This window comes from Barbatula barbatula, assembly GCF_947034865.1.
Source record: "Barbatula barbatula genome assembly, chromosome: 1".
Taxonomy (NCBI): Eukaryota; Metazoa; Chordata; class Actinopteri; order Cypriniformes; family Nemacheilidae; genus Barbatula; species Barbatula barbatula.
Genome location: NC_136766.1, coordinates 6365473 through 6386064, shown reverse-complemented (window position 1 = coordinate 6386064; position 20592 = coordinate 6365473). Strand labels below are relative to the sequence as shown.

General features: G+C 37.3%; 2 protein-coding genes across 2 annotated transcripts; both read left to right on the top strand.

The window, feature by feature from the left end:
- Positions 1-2147: 2147 nt before the first annotated feature.
- On the top strand, positions 2148-7989 carry LOC306891158 (adenosine receptor A2b). The gene is made up of 2 exons (XM_079451192.1): positions 2148-3163; positions 6142-7989. Exons 1-2 carry the CDS (start codon positions 2371-2373, stop codon positions 6468-6470), a joined length of 1122 nt encoding a protein of 373 aa, XP_079307318.1. The 5' UTR covers positions 2148-2370; the 3' UTR covers positions 6471-7989.
- A 7691-nt stretch (positions 7990-15680) lies between these two features.
- On the top strand, positions 15681-20508 carry cyb5b (cytochrome b5 type B). The gene is made up of 5 exons (XM_079466349.1): positions 15681-16023; positions 17998-18126; positions 18251-18277; positions 18357-18388; positions 18467-20508. The coding sequence occupies exons 1-5, from the start codon at positions 15862-15864 to the stop codon at positions 18555-18557; spliced, it is 441 nt and encodes a 146-aa protein (XP_079322475.1). The 5' UTR covers positions 15681-15861; the 3' UTR covers positions 18558-20508.
- The last annotated feature ends 84 nt before the right edge of the window (positions 20509-20592 follow it).

Here is a 20592-nt window from a genome sequence, read left to right as displayed (position 1 = left end):
CAAGACACATGAAATGTGATAAAAATCAAGCTTACCAGTTTTTTTTACTTTTATGCAAACATTACAGTGAATATGAACAGTATTTGAAAAAATACAGAGCTTGTTTCATGTTATTCTGTCATGTTTCTCGTGTTTTCATTTTCTGCAATTAAATGCAAATAGAAATAATATTTTTATTAAAGATTTGGGACAAATATTGTTTGTAGTTATAAAACAAAAATAAGCATTTTACCTAAACACTATAAATAATATATTCAGAAAAACGGAAAAAGCAGCATAATATTTCAACCCACCAGCATGATTCTTTTTTATTCTTTGTGACGTATGTTTCATTTTTAAGGTCATAATAGAGCTTATATTAACAAATAAAGAAGAGAGTATTTATAAAGTTTTATTTAAAAATAAGTGTTTTTGCAATTATGGTTGGTTCTTAAAAACGTTTTCCTTTACATTCATTTTCATGTTAATTTAGTTTAAATATTCGTAAATAAGTTAAATTAATAAATGGATAAAACCATTTTAAAATAAGAGTGGTTTTCTATGATTATGGGTCACTTATCAACATGGTTTTAAACGTGAGTCCTGTTGACCGACATATGTGTATGCAAGTGTGAGTGTGTGTGTGTTCTGCTTCCTTCTACCTTTCACTCACCCCATCCTTGCACGAACCAGGCTGATATCTCACGGAAGCATCTGTTGTGTGTCACTGGTGAGAGTTATATAAAATCGAATACAATCAATAGCCACTGGTCTCTATCTCATCAGCACAGCTGTGATACACAGATATGCACATTTTGCATGTGCACACAGACACAGACACAGCTGCACTTATGCCTTTATTTAGTTAACATTCATTGAAAGGTTGCATGTGATGTACAACACTAAATGAAATGAAATTGCCCTGAATGTGTTACCACATGATAATATAAAGACAAACATCTCAAAGAAATGTCTTGGATTGTGTTATTTGGGTTATTGCCCATAGATGTATTTATAGTGATACCTCAATGTGACGGATGGTTTAAAAGATTTATTTAGGAAAAAGAGGAGCTATTCTTAATCACAAATTTGACTTATCAGCAAGGTTAAGACCCTCATGGCTTTAAACGATTACCAGATGATGAATAAGGGTCTTATCCAGCGATACAAGAGTTCATTTTTCAAAATAAAATTAAAAGTATATGCTTTACAAACACAAATGCTCGCCTTGCTCTGTTCTGCAAAGCGCGCTCACAACTTCACGTAATACGTAGTTTTAAGTAATTTAGAAATTTTTAGTCACTGACATTTTTGTTTTTCAAAAGTTTTTATGAGTTTACTCTACAATATAAACAAAGAACAATTGACCCAACTTCTAAATAGCAGTAAATTCTTAGCGCATAGAGTTGCTCCTATAGAAATGTGGGCGTTTCCCCTTAAAATTATAGAAAACATCCTAGTAAAGGAAAAAGTAACTCATAAAGCATCTTAACCCTTAAAAGAGGTCTTAAGGTCCCAAATTGTTAGGAGTAGTGAGGAGGACTTTGAATAGACTTAAGGATTTCTCTACAGTAAAGTGGTAAAGTGGACGAAATACAAAGAGCGAGAAGAAATGTTTTGCCGTGCATGACAATTTTCATATTACTTTTAAGGTTCATCTGTTTTTTTATATTGTTGTTGTTTTTTAGCTTCAACTTTTCCTTCTCTTAGTGTTGGTTTTCTTGTCTTGCTGCTTCGATGCAATGCAAATTGTAAAAGTGCTTTTAAAATAAAAATAAGTTAATAAGACACAACACGTTAGAGCGCAGGAATCATGTTTGTGACTGATCTTGTGACACGCTAGCATAGAACGTAATCACTACATGAACACATTAGGCAATCATGCGGCCTCAACAATTCCTTTGGCAAAAAAAATTATCCGGGTTCATAATCTTTAGTTAAAATCTGCTAAAAATGCACTTCCTTCCTGTAGCGACTATTCATCTTAGATGACGTATGTTAGACGGCTCGGGCGGAGCATTCCTTAACTCCTCCCCTTTAGCTGTCAGTCTGCTGCCAGTTCCATTTCAACATTTTTAGTTGTTATTCATCCGATCAAATCGCAGAGAAAGACGACAGCCGTGCCCATTTTTTTCTCATTCAAATTTCAATTTCACTGAAGTAAAAACGATCGCAACTTCCTGTTCACGGGGACTGGACTAGGAGCGGCACACCTGTCGTGACGTCATGATTAAGGCCTGGCAATTGAGCGATCACGTGACATTGAACTTGATTTGTTACAGGTGCATCTTTCCTCTCGCGTTTGCTGTGTAGATTCTGTTTGCCTACAGTTAACAAAAAAAATCAAAAGGTTTGTAAAATAACGTCATGGGTAATTACTAATATCCTACCATGGCGGACGGTAACATCTCCATCCAAAGCATCAATGAAACGGAGACGGACCTACAGAGGACACTAGAGGCTAACCGGCCCGTTAAAATCGCAATTATATCAGTTTTGGGGGTGATGATAACTTTGAGTAACATCGCAGTGGTGATGGTCATAACTTCGGCTGTATCGGGATGGTCGAGAAACTCCCGGTATTTCCTTTTATCGTTAACCGGAGCCGATTCCGCGTTCGGCCTGCTTATCATGCCTCTGAATCTGTGCGTGAGTTTCATGAAGGACTACAACAAGGGCCCGGACCCTTTCTGTCACGTCGTGGCGTTTTTTAACGCGACCATCTATTCCACCTGCATGTACACGCTTGCGACCATTAGTCTGGAGCGATACATCGCCGTATTTTACCCTCTGCAATACTCCACCCTGCTCACGCGGAAAAGAGCGCTGCTTTTGATCTCGTTCGCGTGGATATTCCCACCCGTGCTCCTCGTGCCCATCTCCGTTCCCGCTGGCATCATCGAAGTTTCCTTCTCCAGAGCATCGCTCGTGTGCAATCCCATGTACTCCAGCAACGTCTCGTACTCTCTCACTTTGACTTGCTTCATCTTCTTCCCGTGCTCGGCCATCATGACCTTCTGTAACCTCAGACTCTGGATAGCCGCGAAGAGACAGAGGTTAAGGCTGAGGAAGCACAGCTGGGGAGGAGGATACAGACCTAAAGTTGCCTTACGTGTGCTCGTGCCAGTCATGACTGTTTACTTCACCTGCTGGACCCCATGCATGGTCATCATGCTTTACAATGGTGAGACCATTAATGTCATTGTTTCTTGTTGTCCACGTGATTTATGAACAGAACATTTAAATTCTGACAATGCATTTTTAATTGACTATTTCACAAACCGGTTTCACACTTTAAAAATGTCCCTTAGCTTAGCTGCCTAGTAGATCACCAAGTTCATGTGTTTATGGGAAGAGTTCATGGGTTCGATTCTCCGAGAACCTATAGCCTACTGACAACACGCATACATTGTAATGCACTGTATAAGCCAGTGTCTCTTAAACTTTTTCTGCCATTCTCCACTGTGGAGGTAGGGTAGGGGTCCGAGCCCCACCTGTCCCCAATAGCCAAAAACAAAAGGGTAATAAACTTTAGGTCCACTGTCTGTCTTGGTTTTCTCTGCTGGTGCCGAATCTTCAGTTTTCATTTCATTCCATGTCACAAACCTCTGACATAAAAATCGTTCTTGCGATTTATTTGCAATCTGATGTTGTTTTAAGTAAGGCTATAGCCTTATTATACAATAATTTAAATGTCGTTGTTTTGTTTTTAAGTGTATGGTCAATAATAAAGTAATTAATGGAGATGACAATGTCCACCCATTTGTCATATATCTATTCCCCACCAGTCGGGCCCGCCCCACACTTTGAGAAAAAGCCATTAATGTGAAAATTATGAAATCTTTGAGCAGAACAATAATTAAGAAAATAGAAATGCATATGGAAGTATGAAAGTGTTAAATTAAAATCAGTTTTTAATGACATCTTCAGTAGTTAGAGCGGGGGTCTCCAACCTTTTACCAAAATATCTATAATCCTCTAGAGGGCTACTTGTTGATAACATACTTTCAAACTTTAAACATGTGAAGCTTTATTTTTACACTCGCAGAACCAAATTCAGTTTTCTTTCAGATATTTTTGCACTTGAATATATTAAAGCTTATAACACTTGCTTATAATAAACTTTCATGACCATGTAGCACTTTGCTGATCGGTATAGTCACAGATTTGTCAACTGTCTTGAGCGTTATTGGTGAGCCTTGTGTTTAGCGGGCACCTTGCAGAGTTCATGCGGGCTGCCAGGTGCCCACGGGCACCACGTTAGAGACCACGGAGCAAGAGCATGGCGCTCATAGCGTCAAGTTTGGTCCCGGGGAATTGCACATAGCCTACTCAGAAACAAATGTATAATGCTATGCAAGTCTGTCAAGTGCAAAAGTGTAAACGTCAATGCCGGCATTTACTTTCAGAATAGATTATTCAAGTTAGATGCTGCTTTGTAAACATCACTTTTCTGAACGCTGTTATGAAGCTCACAATGTCCAACTAAGGTATTTCTGATACCTTTTGGGCATTCTCTATCCACCCAGGAACATTAATGGACCGTTTTATTAACGCTTTAAAAGAATGGAAGTGTTCAAATCAGAATTCTTACATTTTAGCATTTTCTAAATGGGCTATTTCAATTAGATACTGTTCTGTTAATGCAATTCGCTGATTGTCAAATAAATGTAATTGTTTTGTTAGATTTCATGCCTTCTCTATCCACCCAGGAATATTTTAGGACCATTACATTGGAGTCGTTCCCTGTGATGCTATTTTTCAAACTTTACTTAGTAAAATGATAAAGCTCAAAGATAAATGCCAGGCGAGATATTGTCTTAACAGAATTTGCTTTTCAAGGACTACAGAGAACGGCTGGACTCGGACTTCAGCCCTTTACTTCCCGGGTACATGATGTCACTATTCTGAGTTTTTGAATAACCTCTGCCCAAAGGAATACACCAAAAAAGTGGCGAGGCCTTCCTTAGAGAAGAGGAAGAGTGGCTGGAGTAGTGTTGGGTTATCAGAGATTTAGTAGGATCTCTAACAAAGATTGCACAAGCAGATATACGCTCTAAGCAGGAAACCAATCACGATAGACAGGCTCAGCTAGATCGATCAGAGCGTTTCGGAAGGAGGGACTTTATAGAAACCGGTGTGTAGCAACAACTTGACGAATTCTATGCAAGGGGTATGTAGGTATAAAAAGCTAATTTTAAGGTAAGAAAAATATAATACTATGTAAGGTATTTATACACCTGTGAAAGCACAGTTATGTATATTATATTGCAGTGGTTATCCAACTTTTCAGATCAAGTACCACCTTTAATAAAATTTGTTGTTCCAAGTACCACTTAATGACAGGCATAGAAAAATCACATGAATAAACATTAAATGAATAGTAGAACTATTAATCTTTACACCTCGTCCTCAATTCTAATGAATTATTTATAATACAAACACTTTTTTTGTTTACCAGCTGTTTTCAAACTAAAGAACGTTTTTTTTGATTTTCAAGTTGGTCAGCGGTAATAGTGCACACAAAACCCATTCTTCTGTAGTAAACAAGAGGGCTCTGTAAATGACTTTTATTGGGGATTTATTAACTTTGTGGTGACTTGCAGAATCCTTTTCCCTACATTGACTTCCGTTCATGCGCATGCGAATGTAACAGACATGAAACGCAAGCCCGTCCAACGATATTTCGTATTTCGCTGCGTAACAAAGTTAAAGTTTGGTGAACTCTGTCCTGCGAATTCGCATCACGTGAGTGCTTGAGACCAATAGAAGATCAAAGCGTTCGCATGCTCAGTCAAGTCTGACCATGGCTTTAACCAAACTTGAACATTTCTTCGCAGTTTTTAATTTCCTGTTGTGTCGCGTACCCCCAGGGGTCTCTTCCAAGTACCGCTAGTGGTATGCGTTCCACAGTTTGAGAACCACTGTTGTATTGCATTTTCTTAAATGGATCCTCCAATTAATTACACATTGGACCTTTTCCACATCGGACTATGTCCATCTGAGGCCATTTTACTTTGATAAACTTTAAAACACAATTGGAAATATGGAGGTGTTACTCAAAATCTAAATTCTTATTTTAACTCCTTAAAAGTGGATATTTTCTTTTCCTGAATATGCATTTAAATGTATTATGAATCTAACAGTCAAACTTATTTCTAGCCATTTCAGGCAGTGCCGTCCCAGAGTGGATTGAGTTTATCGCTGTGTGGCTACCGACCTCCAATGGCTTCCTCAATTGTATCTTCTACTTCTGGATCAACCATAGCTTTAGAAATAAATTTAATGTGCTCCTTCAGAGACTTTGTCTAGGACTTTGTCCAGGCGCTGACACAGATTCTGGTTGCGTCAACTCTGCAGAGTCGTCTCTGGCTCCTAGATGGAACAGTAACTACTCTCTTCATGAGCGTTTTTCTAGCGTGTCGTCCAACTGCACTCTTCTCACGCTCATGACAACTCAGACCAACATCCGTGAGCCAGAACCTGCTTGAGAAACCTCTATACTTAATGACCTGACGTTTTAAGAACTCGAGCTGAGGTGTCAAATGCAGTGGACGTGTCAAGTTCTGGACAGAGGATAAGGTTCTTTTTTAAATCATGGGTTATCATAAATGCTTTTTTTCTCCATATCTTTGTTCTTTTTTTAGTTTCATGGCTTTTTGTGCCTTTTTACTTTTTGATGGCACTATCTCTCTAATTTATTAGCGTCACATAAATGTCATGTTCCCTTACAGAAAGGGGTTGCGTTGTTGATTTGCCGATCAAAGTTTAACGCAAGAGAAACATGTTGCACATTTTCTTATCCAACAAATCCAATATCAAGCGACTGAGGAAGGCTAACCTTTAAATCTAAGGCATTCAGTTTATGCATAAAGGAGAGTAATTAGCCAGGTAGTGTAAAGGTCAGATCCGCCATGCCTTTTGGCTTTAACATTTTCATATCATGATATTTTCCTTTGAAATATACATTTTATATGTCCTTGTAAGTAGGTCTCTTTTTTGCTACATTTCATGCGTTCTCTATCCACTCAGGAGCATCGTAGGACCAGCAAAACCAAGTTCATGTATGTAAAAAGATTACCTCAAAAATGTATTTGTGGTCTGCATTCGTGTTCAGAGGGTGAATTATGTAAAAAGCACTTATTTTTGACTGTGTTAAACATACTGTAAATGTTCATTTTAAGTTCGTTTTAGCCACTTGTTAAAGAATATTAATTTTGTGAAGGGAAAAGAATTACGTTCCTTTGTGGTGGAGGTGTACATTAGCATTCATATGTAGGCTGTTAATGGACGTATTATACAGCTGGAAAATGTCATTTGAAGTTATCTGTATGTAAATAATACAATTTTTATACTGATTATAAATGTTTATGTAATATGTTAAGACTTCAACTTGTTGTAAAAATAAAGCGTCAAAGCCCATTTACAATCGACAGCATCACTCATTGTTTCGGGGTGCATTGTAGACTTTGACTTGATGCCTACAGCATTTTCGTAAACTAGCACAAAATACATGTGTAAAGTCATCTTATTCTTATTATTTTGGCTCTGTAAGGCTTCAGCTCTCTGAACTCAACATAAGATTTTTGGTACAGCAATTACAAACTTGACATTTTGGTGTAATATCAGTTCCTTCTGGATCTTTACTTGTTTTGTCTTTAATATGTCCGTAGCAGAATGGTTGTGCCTTGTTCTGCATTAAGATGTTTCTGAGATGGCAGCCTGGTAGAGAAAGAAAATGTATTGCTTCTGTTACTTTGAGAAAACCCACACATGAGCAGTCAGATGTGTAGCTTGACACTTTCTGAACAGTGAGGTGCTCTTTAACAAAGTGGGTCTCCACAACATCCGACCATGTTGTGCTCCAGCTCACATATGTTTCCTCAAGGCGATATTTATAGCTGTGCATTCAGTATTATCACTGACACTTATGTAAATGATGTGTAAGGGTGCCACGGTTCACAACATGATCGATAATAAAGAAACTGTATATGCTGCAGTCTTTGAATGTTGTTGACTTCATAGCAGTTTGATGCATGTATGGAGATTTTTGATAAGATGTAGCCTGCGTTTGTCCAGTGTGTAGTGTGTTTATATGAGAATTACACATCTCACTTTGTTTAAATTGAGAGCGCCAGTGTTCACTGGTGTATAGGTGCTGTTTGTGATATTTAGCAGGATCTATTGAGAGAAATACAATATAATATACATAAAACAAATGTATAAAGACCTTTATTACCTCAGAATGAGCTATTGCTATCTACATCACTTCTAGAGACTGCTCAAATCTCCACGTTGCTCTTCTTATTGTGTTAAACTGAATGAGACACTAAGACCTGCATGGGGCTAATAATGACACGATTGAGGGTTCAATTCCCAGGGAACTCATGAAATATATGGCTTAAATGCTTTGTCACTTTGGATAAGTGTCTGTTAAATGCACGGTAAAACATTGATGGTACAGTAGTGGTCATTATACAAAAACTCTGTCATGAGTGGCCAAAGGGTATGAAGTGTTCCAAAATAGCACGATCTACTTAAAACGTTTTTATCAATATAGGCTCCATCTAATCCAAAAGTTTTCATAGTTCCTCGAAATTGCGAGGTTGAGAGTCCACTTAAATGCTGCAACATATACAGCGATCTTTCTTTATTGGAACTGTGGGAATATCTTCCGTACTGTCTCAGCAACTTCTGGAGAGCTGCTGTAGGGCCATTAAAGACCTGCAGGAGTAGATGAGATCAATTCCGCTCTTTTCTTGGTTTCTGTAATTGAGAAAAATGGAGCGACAAATTCACACTTAATCCTATTATGGTGGTCATATCGAATCAGCTTCCATCGCCCTCGAAGGTTAGAATCAGACCTAATGCTGATCAATGTAGTATAGGGGGTGAGCTTTGGATGGTTTGAGCGAGAAATCTGCATGGGTCGATAGAAATCATTCTAAACCGTAGTGTTCTGCTCGGTTAAGTTGCACGGAAGAGTTGTGTGCTTAACACTGTATATTTTTAGCATTCTTGCAAGAACTAACAGCATCACATGCAGAATTTGTTTTGAAACTAGAAGGATCTATTCAACCCAGCTAAAAGACCCTCAAAAACTAAGAAATATACTGATACTGTCTGTAATTGTCATGATAATCTATACAAGCAATTGTACAGTCTTCTGCTTTATAGCAAATCTATAATGACACTACACAAGAATAGGAAGCTATGCAGCAACACCATGTGGGCTGTGTGCATCTCAAACACATTGTTGGACCTGTTTTAAAACCCCTCTCAGTGTGATTCGGCTGCTTGCTAGTGGATACTTTGTAGCTGTTTGTTGTCATGGTGATGCAATATAGAGATCATGTGGAAGCCCTGATGCCATTGGCAGGGAATCCAGACGTCAAATGGAGATACTCAACAAGCTGTCATGTCCTAATCAAAATTACCAATAAAAGAGATTCTTGGTGATTTTGTGTGTGTACATTATTAAAGTCATTGCTCTTGCAAAGTGAGATTATTGGAATAATGTGCATCAATGAAGCACTCATAATACGATTAGTAACATATAGACTCCAAATTGCTGGTCAAGAAGAACTTCCTGTTTGAACAAAATACGACCAACACAACATTATCAACTATTAAAATGACAAACAAATATCTTGTGTATGTAAGATTTATAAGCTAAATTAAAATGAAATGAAATCCGAAGTGCTTCCGGACCAGTGTTTATATCTTGCGAAGTGGTCTTAAAATAGATCTTACAATAAAATTGTGGTTTCAAACTTTTGACCCCACTGTAAAATGTGTGCGCTACTCGAAATACGCCACTGTTTCGATCTTTTCACCTGAAAAGGTTTGAAGTTCTGGGAACGGCATTTCTTTAAAGGACGTTTTACCTTTTGTAGGATCTTCAATAACTTGCGGTAAACTTCACAAGGTTTTTATTCATGTTTCAGTCTTTTGTGCATTGTGCGAGTCAAATTCTATACAACTCTTCCATAACACTGCACCAACCTATCACTGGGTTTTCTGGCATACTGTTTTATCTCAAATTGTAAGATTTGTAGTCAGAAGGAAACCCAAAGGAGACCGGTACCTAAGTTTGTTTGCATTTATGTGTGTATACGTATGTGTGCATGTAAAAGCATCTGCCAAATGAATAAAAATGTATGTACAGTATATGCATATCTTGTTGGTACTAATTTTCCTTCATGTCTTCAATTATTTTATAATTTAAAGAAAATGGGAAGCTGTGTCTTGAGATGCTTGGTATTTTGCCAAAAAAAACACAGATAGCCTGCATATATCCGCACACTACACATACAGTAGAGCCTGTTCGCTTCTGCAAAATATTTTTTGAGCCCTGATATATTAAAGGCAGTGGGTGGATTTAATTATCAATGCTGTCACGCCTCTGCACTGAGCTTTGACCTTGGATGTTTTCGCTAGGCCCGTGTTCATATAATGTTCCCTGCTGACCCGTCTAATCTAAAGGCTGTGTAGAGGATGATCCGTTGCTGTGGTGACATATCGATTGTCCTTAAGAGTCATGCCACATTTCACCATGAGATTTCCTAGTTTGTGAGGCATTCTATATATCCCGTGAAGCTATTATCTTTGCCAACTCTGCTGTTGTAGTCTTTATGGTTAAATGGTCATAGAAAAGAAGGGATGGAAGGTTCGCATCTTACCACACTGGACGTGACGTGGGTCTGTTTTTCTTTGTTTAATATGAGATGCTACAATAACAAACGGCACTATCCCTGGCTGCATCGTAACAGAATGGATTTTTATGCTTGAGTCTCTTGATAAAATTCAGAGGCATTGAAATGATTCATTCGCTCTTTTAGAACGGTCACAATGCATCCCTCCATATGGCACTGGGAGAACAAAAGCGAAAATCACCATCCAATTTCCTGTGTAAACACTCCCAACTGTTTAGTAGCACAATCTGAAACCAAATCACTCATTTCCTTCAGCAAATGTTTGGACGGAAATAAAGTTTCAAAACACCATTGCAGACCAGGGGAAGAGACCGTTTCAGAAAGGAGGTTTAGTGAAAACTATATATTAACCCTGAAATGAGGGAAACTCTGGGTTTTCCAATTTAATAATGCGAGGTATGTCAAACCCTGTTAGGTAACTCAAGCCTGTTTCTAAAAGAAAGGCAACTTAAACTCAAGAGTCAGTAACCATAGTAACATACTCTGTGAACCTAACCTGGTCAGGAGCAGGTTTTCTTTGGTAAACCCAGAGTAAAGGACAAGGGGTGTAAACTCATTCATTAATACAGTCTTTCATGGCACACAGAGACCGTTTCAGTGACTGTCATTTGTGCTTTTATAGAGGATCCTGCATGTGAAGAGTCTGCATCAATTCGGATGTACTTTGATTTCAGGAGAGCAATTTAGGACCCGAGTGGAATTTTGTCATTTCCACATGCATTTTTCTTTACAGTGAATTAGATAAATGAAAATATGTCTCATCAACCCTTAATACATTTTTCTGTGAAGGTTGAGAGACAATTCGCATCTTGGTGTGAATAAACTCAGTTCACATTTAAACAACTTGTTGGTTTAACCTCCTTATTGAAACGGGCCTCGGGTCTCACTTTTATCAGTGCGGCTGCACTCTTGGACTTGTTTGTCTACATGCATTATAGAATGTGAATATGTTATACTGCCAGATAGTGTCTGACAAAAGAGTTACATGGCTTTTTTAAATTAATGTTTAGTATAGTCAGGAATCACGCATTAAATGCACAGTTCAGTAAACGCTCAAGTAACTCCCTGCATCATTAGAAAATGTAAAGATCCAAAGGAAACCAAACATCTTCCAGTTGTAATTGCGATTGAGTGATACAAACTAGAATTTGGATATTTGATGTTAGTCTGAGATTGATGGCAAAGTTATGTTCCATAATGTAATGTCAGCAGCACTGCATAGCAATAAAGGAAAAGGTAATGGCAACAGACTGCTCCAGTTCTACACATGGCATCTTAGTGCCTTTACTGGCACCTTGTGGCAACTTGATACATCGCAGAAGTTTCAGAGGCACGGATACTTGAATCATCTAAGACACTTCAATGCCATTTCAGGATAAGATTTTACCTTAAACTCAAGTTTCATTGCATAACTGACATTAATTTAACTAGAAAGTGACCAAAGTAAAAGTGCATCAAATTAATTCCGTTTTTGTATGTAAAGTTCAAAAGGCCTCAGAAAGCACGTAAGGAGTTTAAACAAGGAACATTGCAGGTTAAACATCTTAAGTGCTGCTGTAATGACAACTTTGTTAGTATCCAGTTAGCGTTGAGCAAAATTCAAGAAAGACACGACCACAAAGAGTTACATTAAACAGAGTATATTGTGGAGAAGTGACAAGTGTTCAGTGACAATTTCAAACGAGTGTTATCTTTGCGGTGCTGGTGTCCGTGACGTGCCCTATATAAACAAACTGTACATACATACGGCGAGAACACACCATACTGAAGACAGACCCAACAAGTGCTCAAATTGCGAAGTGCAATCCCTGTAAATGATTAAAACACACAAGAATTCACACTGTAGAGAAACCATCACGTTCCTTCTCAGACAACAAGATGTCCTCGTGTGCAGCGGAGGTCCGAACTGAAGCACATCCAGAGAATCCACACTGGAGGAAAGCCATACTGCTGCTCGAATGCCCTACGTTAAGGAAATAAGTTTTAAAACTCAAATAAAAAAGAAAAACCGTGAAATCAATCTAGAGCCAAACCACGGGTCAACCTGGGTAATAAGAGTAGGCCTAATATCCACGACGCTCCCTTCTGGTCCGTGGTAAGGATTCGGCTGCAAGGTTTTCTCAAAAGCCTCTGTTTCTGTGTTACTCCATGTCAGCTGTACTTTTATAAACTTTTACAAACTGCTTTTATGGGGTGAACGATGTGTCATTGAATACAGGTGCGCCGCGTCACGCCATCAGCATCAGTGCACTGTGCGTCACCCCCACCCACATACTTTATTAGGCTATAGCTCATTTAGCTAATCAACACACATTTTTAGACTTTGAAAATCATTGTTTCAACTACTTTTACATGAATGTTTTCAACCTAATTTTAAAAGAGGAAACATTTAAATGCATTCAGTTGTTTAAGTATCAATCGAACCCATAAGTCTTCGAATCCAACCAATCAGCGCAGACATTGCGCAAACACAAGAGGCTTGTTTGAGATGAGCAAAATCTGCGCAGAACCGATCATTTTTTATTGAAGAAAAATATGCAAATATACAGAACACTCAGAAGAGTATCAAAAAGGGTAACATAAAAGATAAAGGTTACAGGGTAATTACAAAATAAATATCGTAGGCCTACAGCTTTATATGAGGAATTTATATTAATAATATAATATAATAATATAATTATACTAATCCTGAGTATCAAAACCATTACAAAGTAATTGTTCATACAATTTCAGGAATCTATTACATCCGGTTAGAAAAGTGTCCGAGTTACGTCCGCCTTGCTCTGATGTCATGCTGACGTGTACCAAAAAACTCTCGCGACGGCGAGGCGGCTGTGTCGGATTGAGCAGTCGAGCGCAGTTGCTCTCCTCCGACTGCGCTGTTCAAAAGCATGATGGGAAACGACCGACTGACGACACAGCTTCATGCTCATTGGCTGAGAATGTCAACTGATACATTTTCTCTTTATTCTAAGAATTAGATTACCCATCTATTTATTTATATTTACATGCAAACTAAACAAAAACAAAACACGCCTAGTGAAGTTAAGAATAAGGACATGCGTTTATTTTATATTTCTCTTCATTAGAATTCTTCCTTGTTGTAATTTTCACTTTATTCTATTGTATGTTTGTGTGAATTAATAAATCAATCCATTAAAAATATACATGCACACATACATATCTAAATGGACTTGTTTAGCCATTATGCCTCATCTTTGTGTGGTTTCATCTGAGAAGTGTCAGGGTCTTAAAACAAGGGAAGAAGACTTACGTCCGCATTGCATTGATGAAAAGCACGATAGGAAACTAGTTGCTGACGCCACATCTTAAATGCTCATTGGGCGAGAATATCAGCTCTTTTTTTCTTAAGTGTTACCATTAATAAGTCCATTAAGTCAGGTACTTTGTATTTTTTTGTGATTTACATGCGGAAAAACCAAACCTATGTGATAAATATTGTCCTCATAACCACCTTCACGTGAAAGCAGTGGCAAATCAATTGCATCGATTTCATCTCCGATAAAAGGCGATATTTTAAAGTTGAACAAAAACGTTACAAAACAAGATGGTATACAGTTTACATAAAAAAGTACATTATAAGAGGGGCTAAAACAAGAAAAAGATCACAAGATAATCCAAACCAAACAACAAAGACAAAAAATAATTTAAAAACGCACAATTTTAAATACATCAATTTTATTCAAATCAAAACAAATCAAGAAACATAATTTATATTATCGGATAAGTCCAGCTTTTTATTATTTGCTTATGACAGCGTTTTAGAATGTTGTCCCAAATAACTCTTACTGAAAATTGGGTGATTTTAAAATTTGGGAATACAATTATTAGCTAACAAAAGTACGTTTATAATAACAAAAACCTTTGCCCTCCCTTTTTCACATTTTCCATATTGATTTTTTTATGGACATGGTAAATTCTAACACATTTTACTAATATAACCGCAATTATTGCACTTTGTCCAGGAATGAAGGAAATAAAATATGCTCTGTGTTTTCTGGAAATTAGTTACAGAATTTACACAATATAGGAATTCCCCAGAAGGATAAATATCACATACAATTTTTAAGTGAGGTTCTAATAAGTTACAGCATTTGTTTGTCAAAGACAATATCTAAATTCTTTCTGACAGACTTGACATGTTTGAGAGTTTAGAACATTTCTAAACGTTTCCAGTCGAATCCACAGCGCGATTTGGGAAGTGTCTGTCTTGCCTGCGCTGTTTTCACTCCTCCCATACAGACACATACTCTCGTCTTCTTTAAAGTCTAGGCAAGGTGCATCTCAAACAAGCCTGTTCATTTCACATGTCCAGAAACACGTGGTCACGTGTGAAACTTGAGGTTTTACTGCAATTTTGTATGAATCCCAAGGTCCCATGTGAAACAAGTAGTTTGTGCTAACTTTTTAAAACTGCTTATTCAATGCTGAGACTTATTAAAGCACACATGGCATGGCACGGCACGGATCACCTATTGATGATTAGATATAAAAATTAACCAAAGTTGCTCTACACGAACATTTAAAGTTGAAGAATATTGGCATGGGTAGTAATACATTTCTTCAGTTGGGGCTTCTATGAAAGCAACCTGAAAAAACTACAACCACAAGCAATAACCACCACATTCTTTCAACAATCCATAACATTCAGCCAATACCAGACTGGTGTGGGTGGCTTTTCCAATAAGGAATCCCTGAAATGCACACTTTCCTGTTTTACTAAATGATCATTAATTTGCATAAATCACCATTTAAAAGCATGTTTTTAGTACGTTTCAGAAGGAAACGCGCTCGGGGTTATGCAACGTACATTCCTTCGAGCCACAGTAACACACGTAACATAACGAAGACGTGTAACGCGGTTGTGACGTGTAGCGCTGTCACGCAAGCAACTCACGATGCTCAGCTCTCTATTCTGATTGGCTGGCATCGGAGTGAACCGGATGCTGATTGGCTAATTTGGTTGATGCGGATTGGGTCATTTCTCGCGACTGATGGTGAACTGGGGGAACAATCATTGATTTAGTCGGGTCGCCTGTAGAATTCACACATTTATCGGCTTTTAAAGAACACGTTGTGGTTAGACCTGTCCGGTTGACGCTTTTGACTGAATTTCTACGGGCAAAGTGACTAAAACCAAGCAAAGATGAGCGAAGAAACTGACACGAAGGTAGTGAATGACAGCACACCGGATGGGAGCAATGTGCAATATTACACGCGACAAGAGATTCAAGCTCATAATATGAGCGGAGACGCATGGCTCATTATCCACGAAAAAGTTTACGATATCACAACTTTCATGGAGGAGGTAAGAAGCTTCGAGCACCTCGTTTAAGTTCGACCAAACCCGTATTAACAGTCACACCGTTTAACCGTACCGTAGTTACCCAATCCTGCATATTTGTACTTTTGTTTCACGTACATTGTCTGATTTGGCTTTTATGTTGAAAGCTACTTGGCAAACTACTTCAAAGACTACTGACAACATAAAAGTTTCTGTGGCCACAACGTTAGCATACGAGATCCATTGTTGCGTTACATATATACAACTCTGCTTGATTTAACTCTTCGGCATTTTAAGTGGATATCCAGTTAACAATTAAAGCCATTTTTGCAGTAAAAATTAGCATAAGAATTACGTGTTTGATCCGTGTTAGCCAGATAGCTAACGTTACCTTGCTAGCCTATCATGTCTACATTTCAGTAACCTCTTTCAGCTCAGTTTCATATCTGCTGTAAATTTTGAATGGCATTTTACTTCAAATCACGTTTCAACGTCAGCATTATATGGATTATATAATACAATATCCTTATGTGACATTACAGGTTTTGTATTAAATAACTGCACACAAGTCGCGCGTGAAATCGAGCATATCGGTAGTTGATTATTTTTTGAAGGAAAACGTAAACATTTTGTACGTACGGATGTTGTTTTGCTACTTCAACAGAATAAAAGGTTTTATGGTACCATTGTGTTACGTTACATACTGAGAACTGCAGGAATAACGTTGTGCAACAGATATGCCGGGAATTATTTTACGTATATGGGAAGGCTGCAGACTTGGAGGAGGCAGTTTCACGCCCCTGTTGTTCCGTATTTGTCCAGTAGGGGGAATTGAACGACAAAATAAGAGATTTGTAACCGAATCAAACTGTTCAACAAGAATAAATGTATAAGATTAAAAGTTAATAAATAAACTAAACTGAAACTAGCAGTGCTTCTGGACCAGTAAAAATGAACTATGGTAAAAGCGTAGTAACCATGTTTTTTAGTTGTTTTTGTTGTATTGACGGCTTTTGGCAAATCCATTCTTACTACAAATGCCATGGCTGAAATGACTAATTTTCACTAACTAAAAATACTTGTAGATATCTACTAACGGTCTTAATGCATAGTTTACAGGATACTGTTGATTTACAATTGAAAGTGCAATTTAGAGTTTTCGTGAATTGAAAAATTAATAATGCGCACAGTTGGATCAGATGCAATGTTAAACAATAATATATAATCTATTGTAGCCTAGTTATGTACAAATGAAACTTTTCTCCTCAGCCTCTAGCGTGGTGAGATTTTCCAAAGCAGCAAGGCCACAGATGATGGATTCCTCCGTTTTGTAGGAAGTTGTACTATGACTAACGACTTCAAATATTTTTTCTTTAAAAGTACTTGTGATGCTACATTGAGATGGTTTACATGCATTAAAAGCCGTGCAGTGGACTTGTATGTAAGTAAACGGTGTCAGAAGAATATCTTTCCAGAAAAGGCCATCTCACACAGAGACAGATGACAAAATTACATTAAAGAGAAAAAAATTATGATAATGAGTAAGAGATATCGAGTAAGCAAACACGTGGTTAGCTAAGGGTGATCCAGACAGACCGTTGACCTGGCCAATAAGTGGTCAATACGCATTCATTTTTATTTGTCTTTGAGTATAAATTACACATATATATCTGTTATGATGTTGAAGTGATTTTATATCGATATCAATGAATCGTTCAAAATTAATACATGTTGGACGATTGCATGATTACAAAAACGATTATTTACCAAAACTTGCCATGGACGATGAAGTTGTGTTTTAGGTCTGTTCTGGTGGTTCATATTGTACCACCACTACTGGACAAATAGGTAAAAACAGGGGTGTAAAACTGCCTGCTCCAGGTTTGCAGCCTCCCCTTCTTGGATTTATGGGATGTGTAGTTAAATGTATCATTAAAGAGAGCGGGTATCCAGGGATTGCTGTTTGAACACAGGTCATATGTTGTTATTCCTTTACAGCATCCCGGAGGTGAAGAAGTTCTTCTGGAGCAAGCAGGTTCAGATGCAACTGAAAGTTTTGAGGATGTGGGCCATTCCACAGATGCCAGAGAGATGCTCCAGCAATATTACGTTGGGGAGCTCCATATGGTAGAATTTTTACGTACTCATCTAACAGTTTATAAAATTAGGCTTTCTGTTGCTACTAGAACATAGCAAGTACATATTATAGAATATTAAGCGTTAATGCTGGTTTGCCCTCTTTCTGTTTCAGGATGATCGAAAGAAAGAATCAAAAAAGGTAAAAATAAAACCAATTTGGCTCTCTGTTGAAAATTGTTGCTCTTGGGTAATGTTTCTATATCATTTTTCTACTTTAGGAAGTTTACGTTACAACTTCAAAAGAGTCAAGGTGAGTAGACAGATTCTCTTCCAGGATGTAAACTACAGTATCCACATCTGGTGCCTAAATCTTTTGATTTGTTTTTAGGTCTTGGACCACTTTGTTCATTCCTGCCATAGCTGTTATACTTATGGGTATCATGTATCGATACTACACGATGGAGAACAAATCATCCTGAAGTCTTGCAACACCACATTTTATTTCTTTGTCTGGAGGCCTTGACTTGTTGGACTCAGCGAGCCTTTGAACTCACTCCACTGTTAACACCTGACCTTCCTTTCTTCTTTAGCTTCTACCCAACCGAGGGTTTGGACATGGTTAATAGCCCATTATTAGCTCATTTCACTTTTTCTACTTGTTTTTATTATGTGTAGTAGTTCCGTTTTACCAGCAGGAGTAAACATGATCATTATGTTTGATGATAGTCATGCCATCGCTGATATTAGTCCCTTTCTAATGTCAGATTATATCTTTGTGTCTTTATATTTTGAGAATGTCGGGTGCACCAGCTCTTGCTGATCTTATTTAGTTGATATGTTGACAAATCATGAGTTCACAGTGTCCACTAGGCTGCTAATTGATGTTAGACAGTGATATGCCTTTGGTTCATAACCCAAAGACTTTGACCGAATGATTCAAATTTATCCTGTTTCCTTCATGGGGTGAACACTGTGCTTGGAGGTCTACCTTCCTCAGTTAAGTTTCTGTGATACTTGTACATCTTAGGGTACCAGAAGACAAAGAAGTGTGTTTAAGTAGAGTCAGGGCTAAACTGTGCTGGAAGGTACATATCCTAGCTGTTTTAAAGCATGCTTTAAAAAAACTAAATTTTAATATGTGCTCAACATGAGAATAATGTCGTTCAACTTCAGACAATACACTTGCTGAAATGGTAGAATTGTAGCAAAGAGTTACAGAAATGTATGCTGTTCCTAAATTGAAAATTTGTATATTCACTGCACTTGTCTATGCTTCTCTAAATTAATCGGTTTTAGTTTTGCAGATACTGGCATTTCTTTCTAGCTTAAGCTTTAAGGGCAGTTCACTGAGAACTATTATATGCAAGTTCTGCCTTTCATGTTCAATTTAAGTATAGGTAAAGACAACACGTGGGTGCATGTTCATTTAAGTTCATACAGCTTACATTCTGTCCCTCTGTTATTCAGGATCCTATTGTTTGTGACAGAAATGCAATGTTGCTTTAAATCGGGTGGTTTAATGGTTTGCAATAAGTAAGTCATTCTTATACATTATATATTTGTATACATTTCGATACTTTAAAATCATTTGTCTACAATTTTATAGTGCACATTTTCTCAGTGTATCCATCTAAAGTTATATTTTTTAATTCGCCCTCTACAAATCGTCATGTTTTGTTCAGAATTCTTATCCTTATTTTCTTGTTTTTGAGAATTATTTTCCACAGAAATCATGTAGATTGATACTCATGTTTATCTTTGTCTAACTACTGATGTTCAGACTTTCATGTTTGTGTGAATATTTAGGATGGTAAGATAAAAATTGGACCATTTTTCAGTGTCATTATAGTTTAACGGAGTAAGGAAACTTACGCCCTTCTTAAAACATAATTGTGTTTTTCTCCGTTGTCAACTGTTCCTATTGTACAACAGCAGTAAAATCTTAGTTCAAGGCCTTTTTTCGTTTTAATCAATGTAATATATTTAAATTAAAAACTCTTGTCTGCTTAGAAATGTTTGTGGTACTTAAGGGGAAATAGTACAGATGTACTGAATGAATTTCAATAAATGTTTACAAAACATATACTATTGTGGATCATGTGGTATCTGTAGATTGTGTTTTACTTTAACTAAATTAACATGCATAAAACTTGAATTTTATGGCTGTCCAATGCACAGATTAGTTTGGCATAGTAAGATTAAATTAATTATTACATGTATTATCACCAGTGTGTATGATTTGTTGAAAATAAATAAGTATTGATTTATTAAGTATTTAGGAAAAATATTTAGATATTGTTTACTCATCCAAACCGATGTGACAACTTTCAAGCACGTTATGTATGTTTACTGCATATATTTGAATTAGACCGAGAAGTCCAACATTCTCATTGTGACTGTTAAATAATATTAAACGTTGAATTTACTGTTTTCGATAGCAATTATTTATAAGAATGTCTGAGACGGAGATTAGATATTTGTTCCGTTTACAGACTAGAGAAAAAAAATATTTCC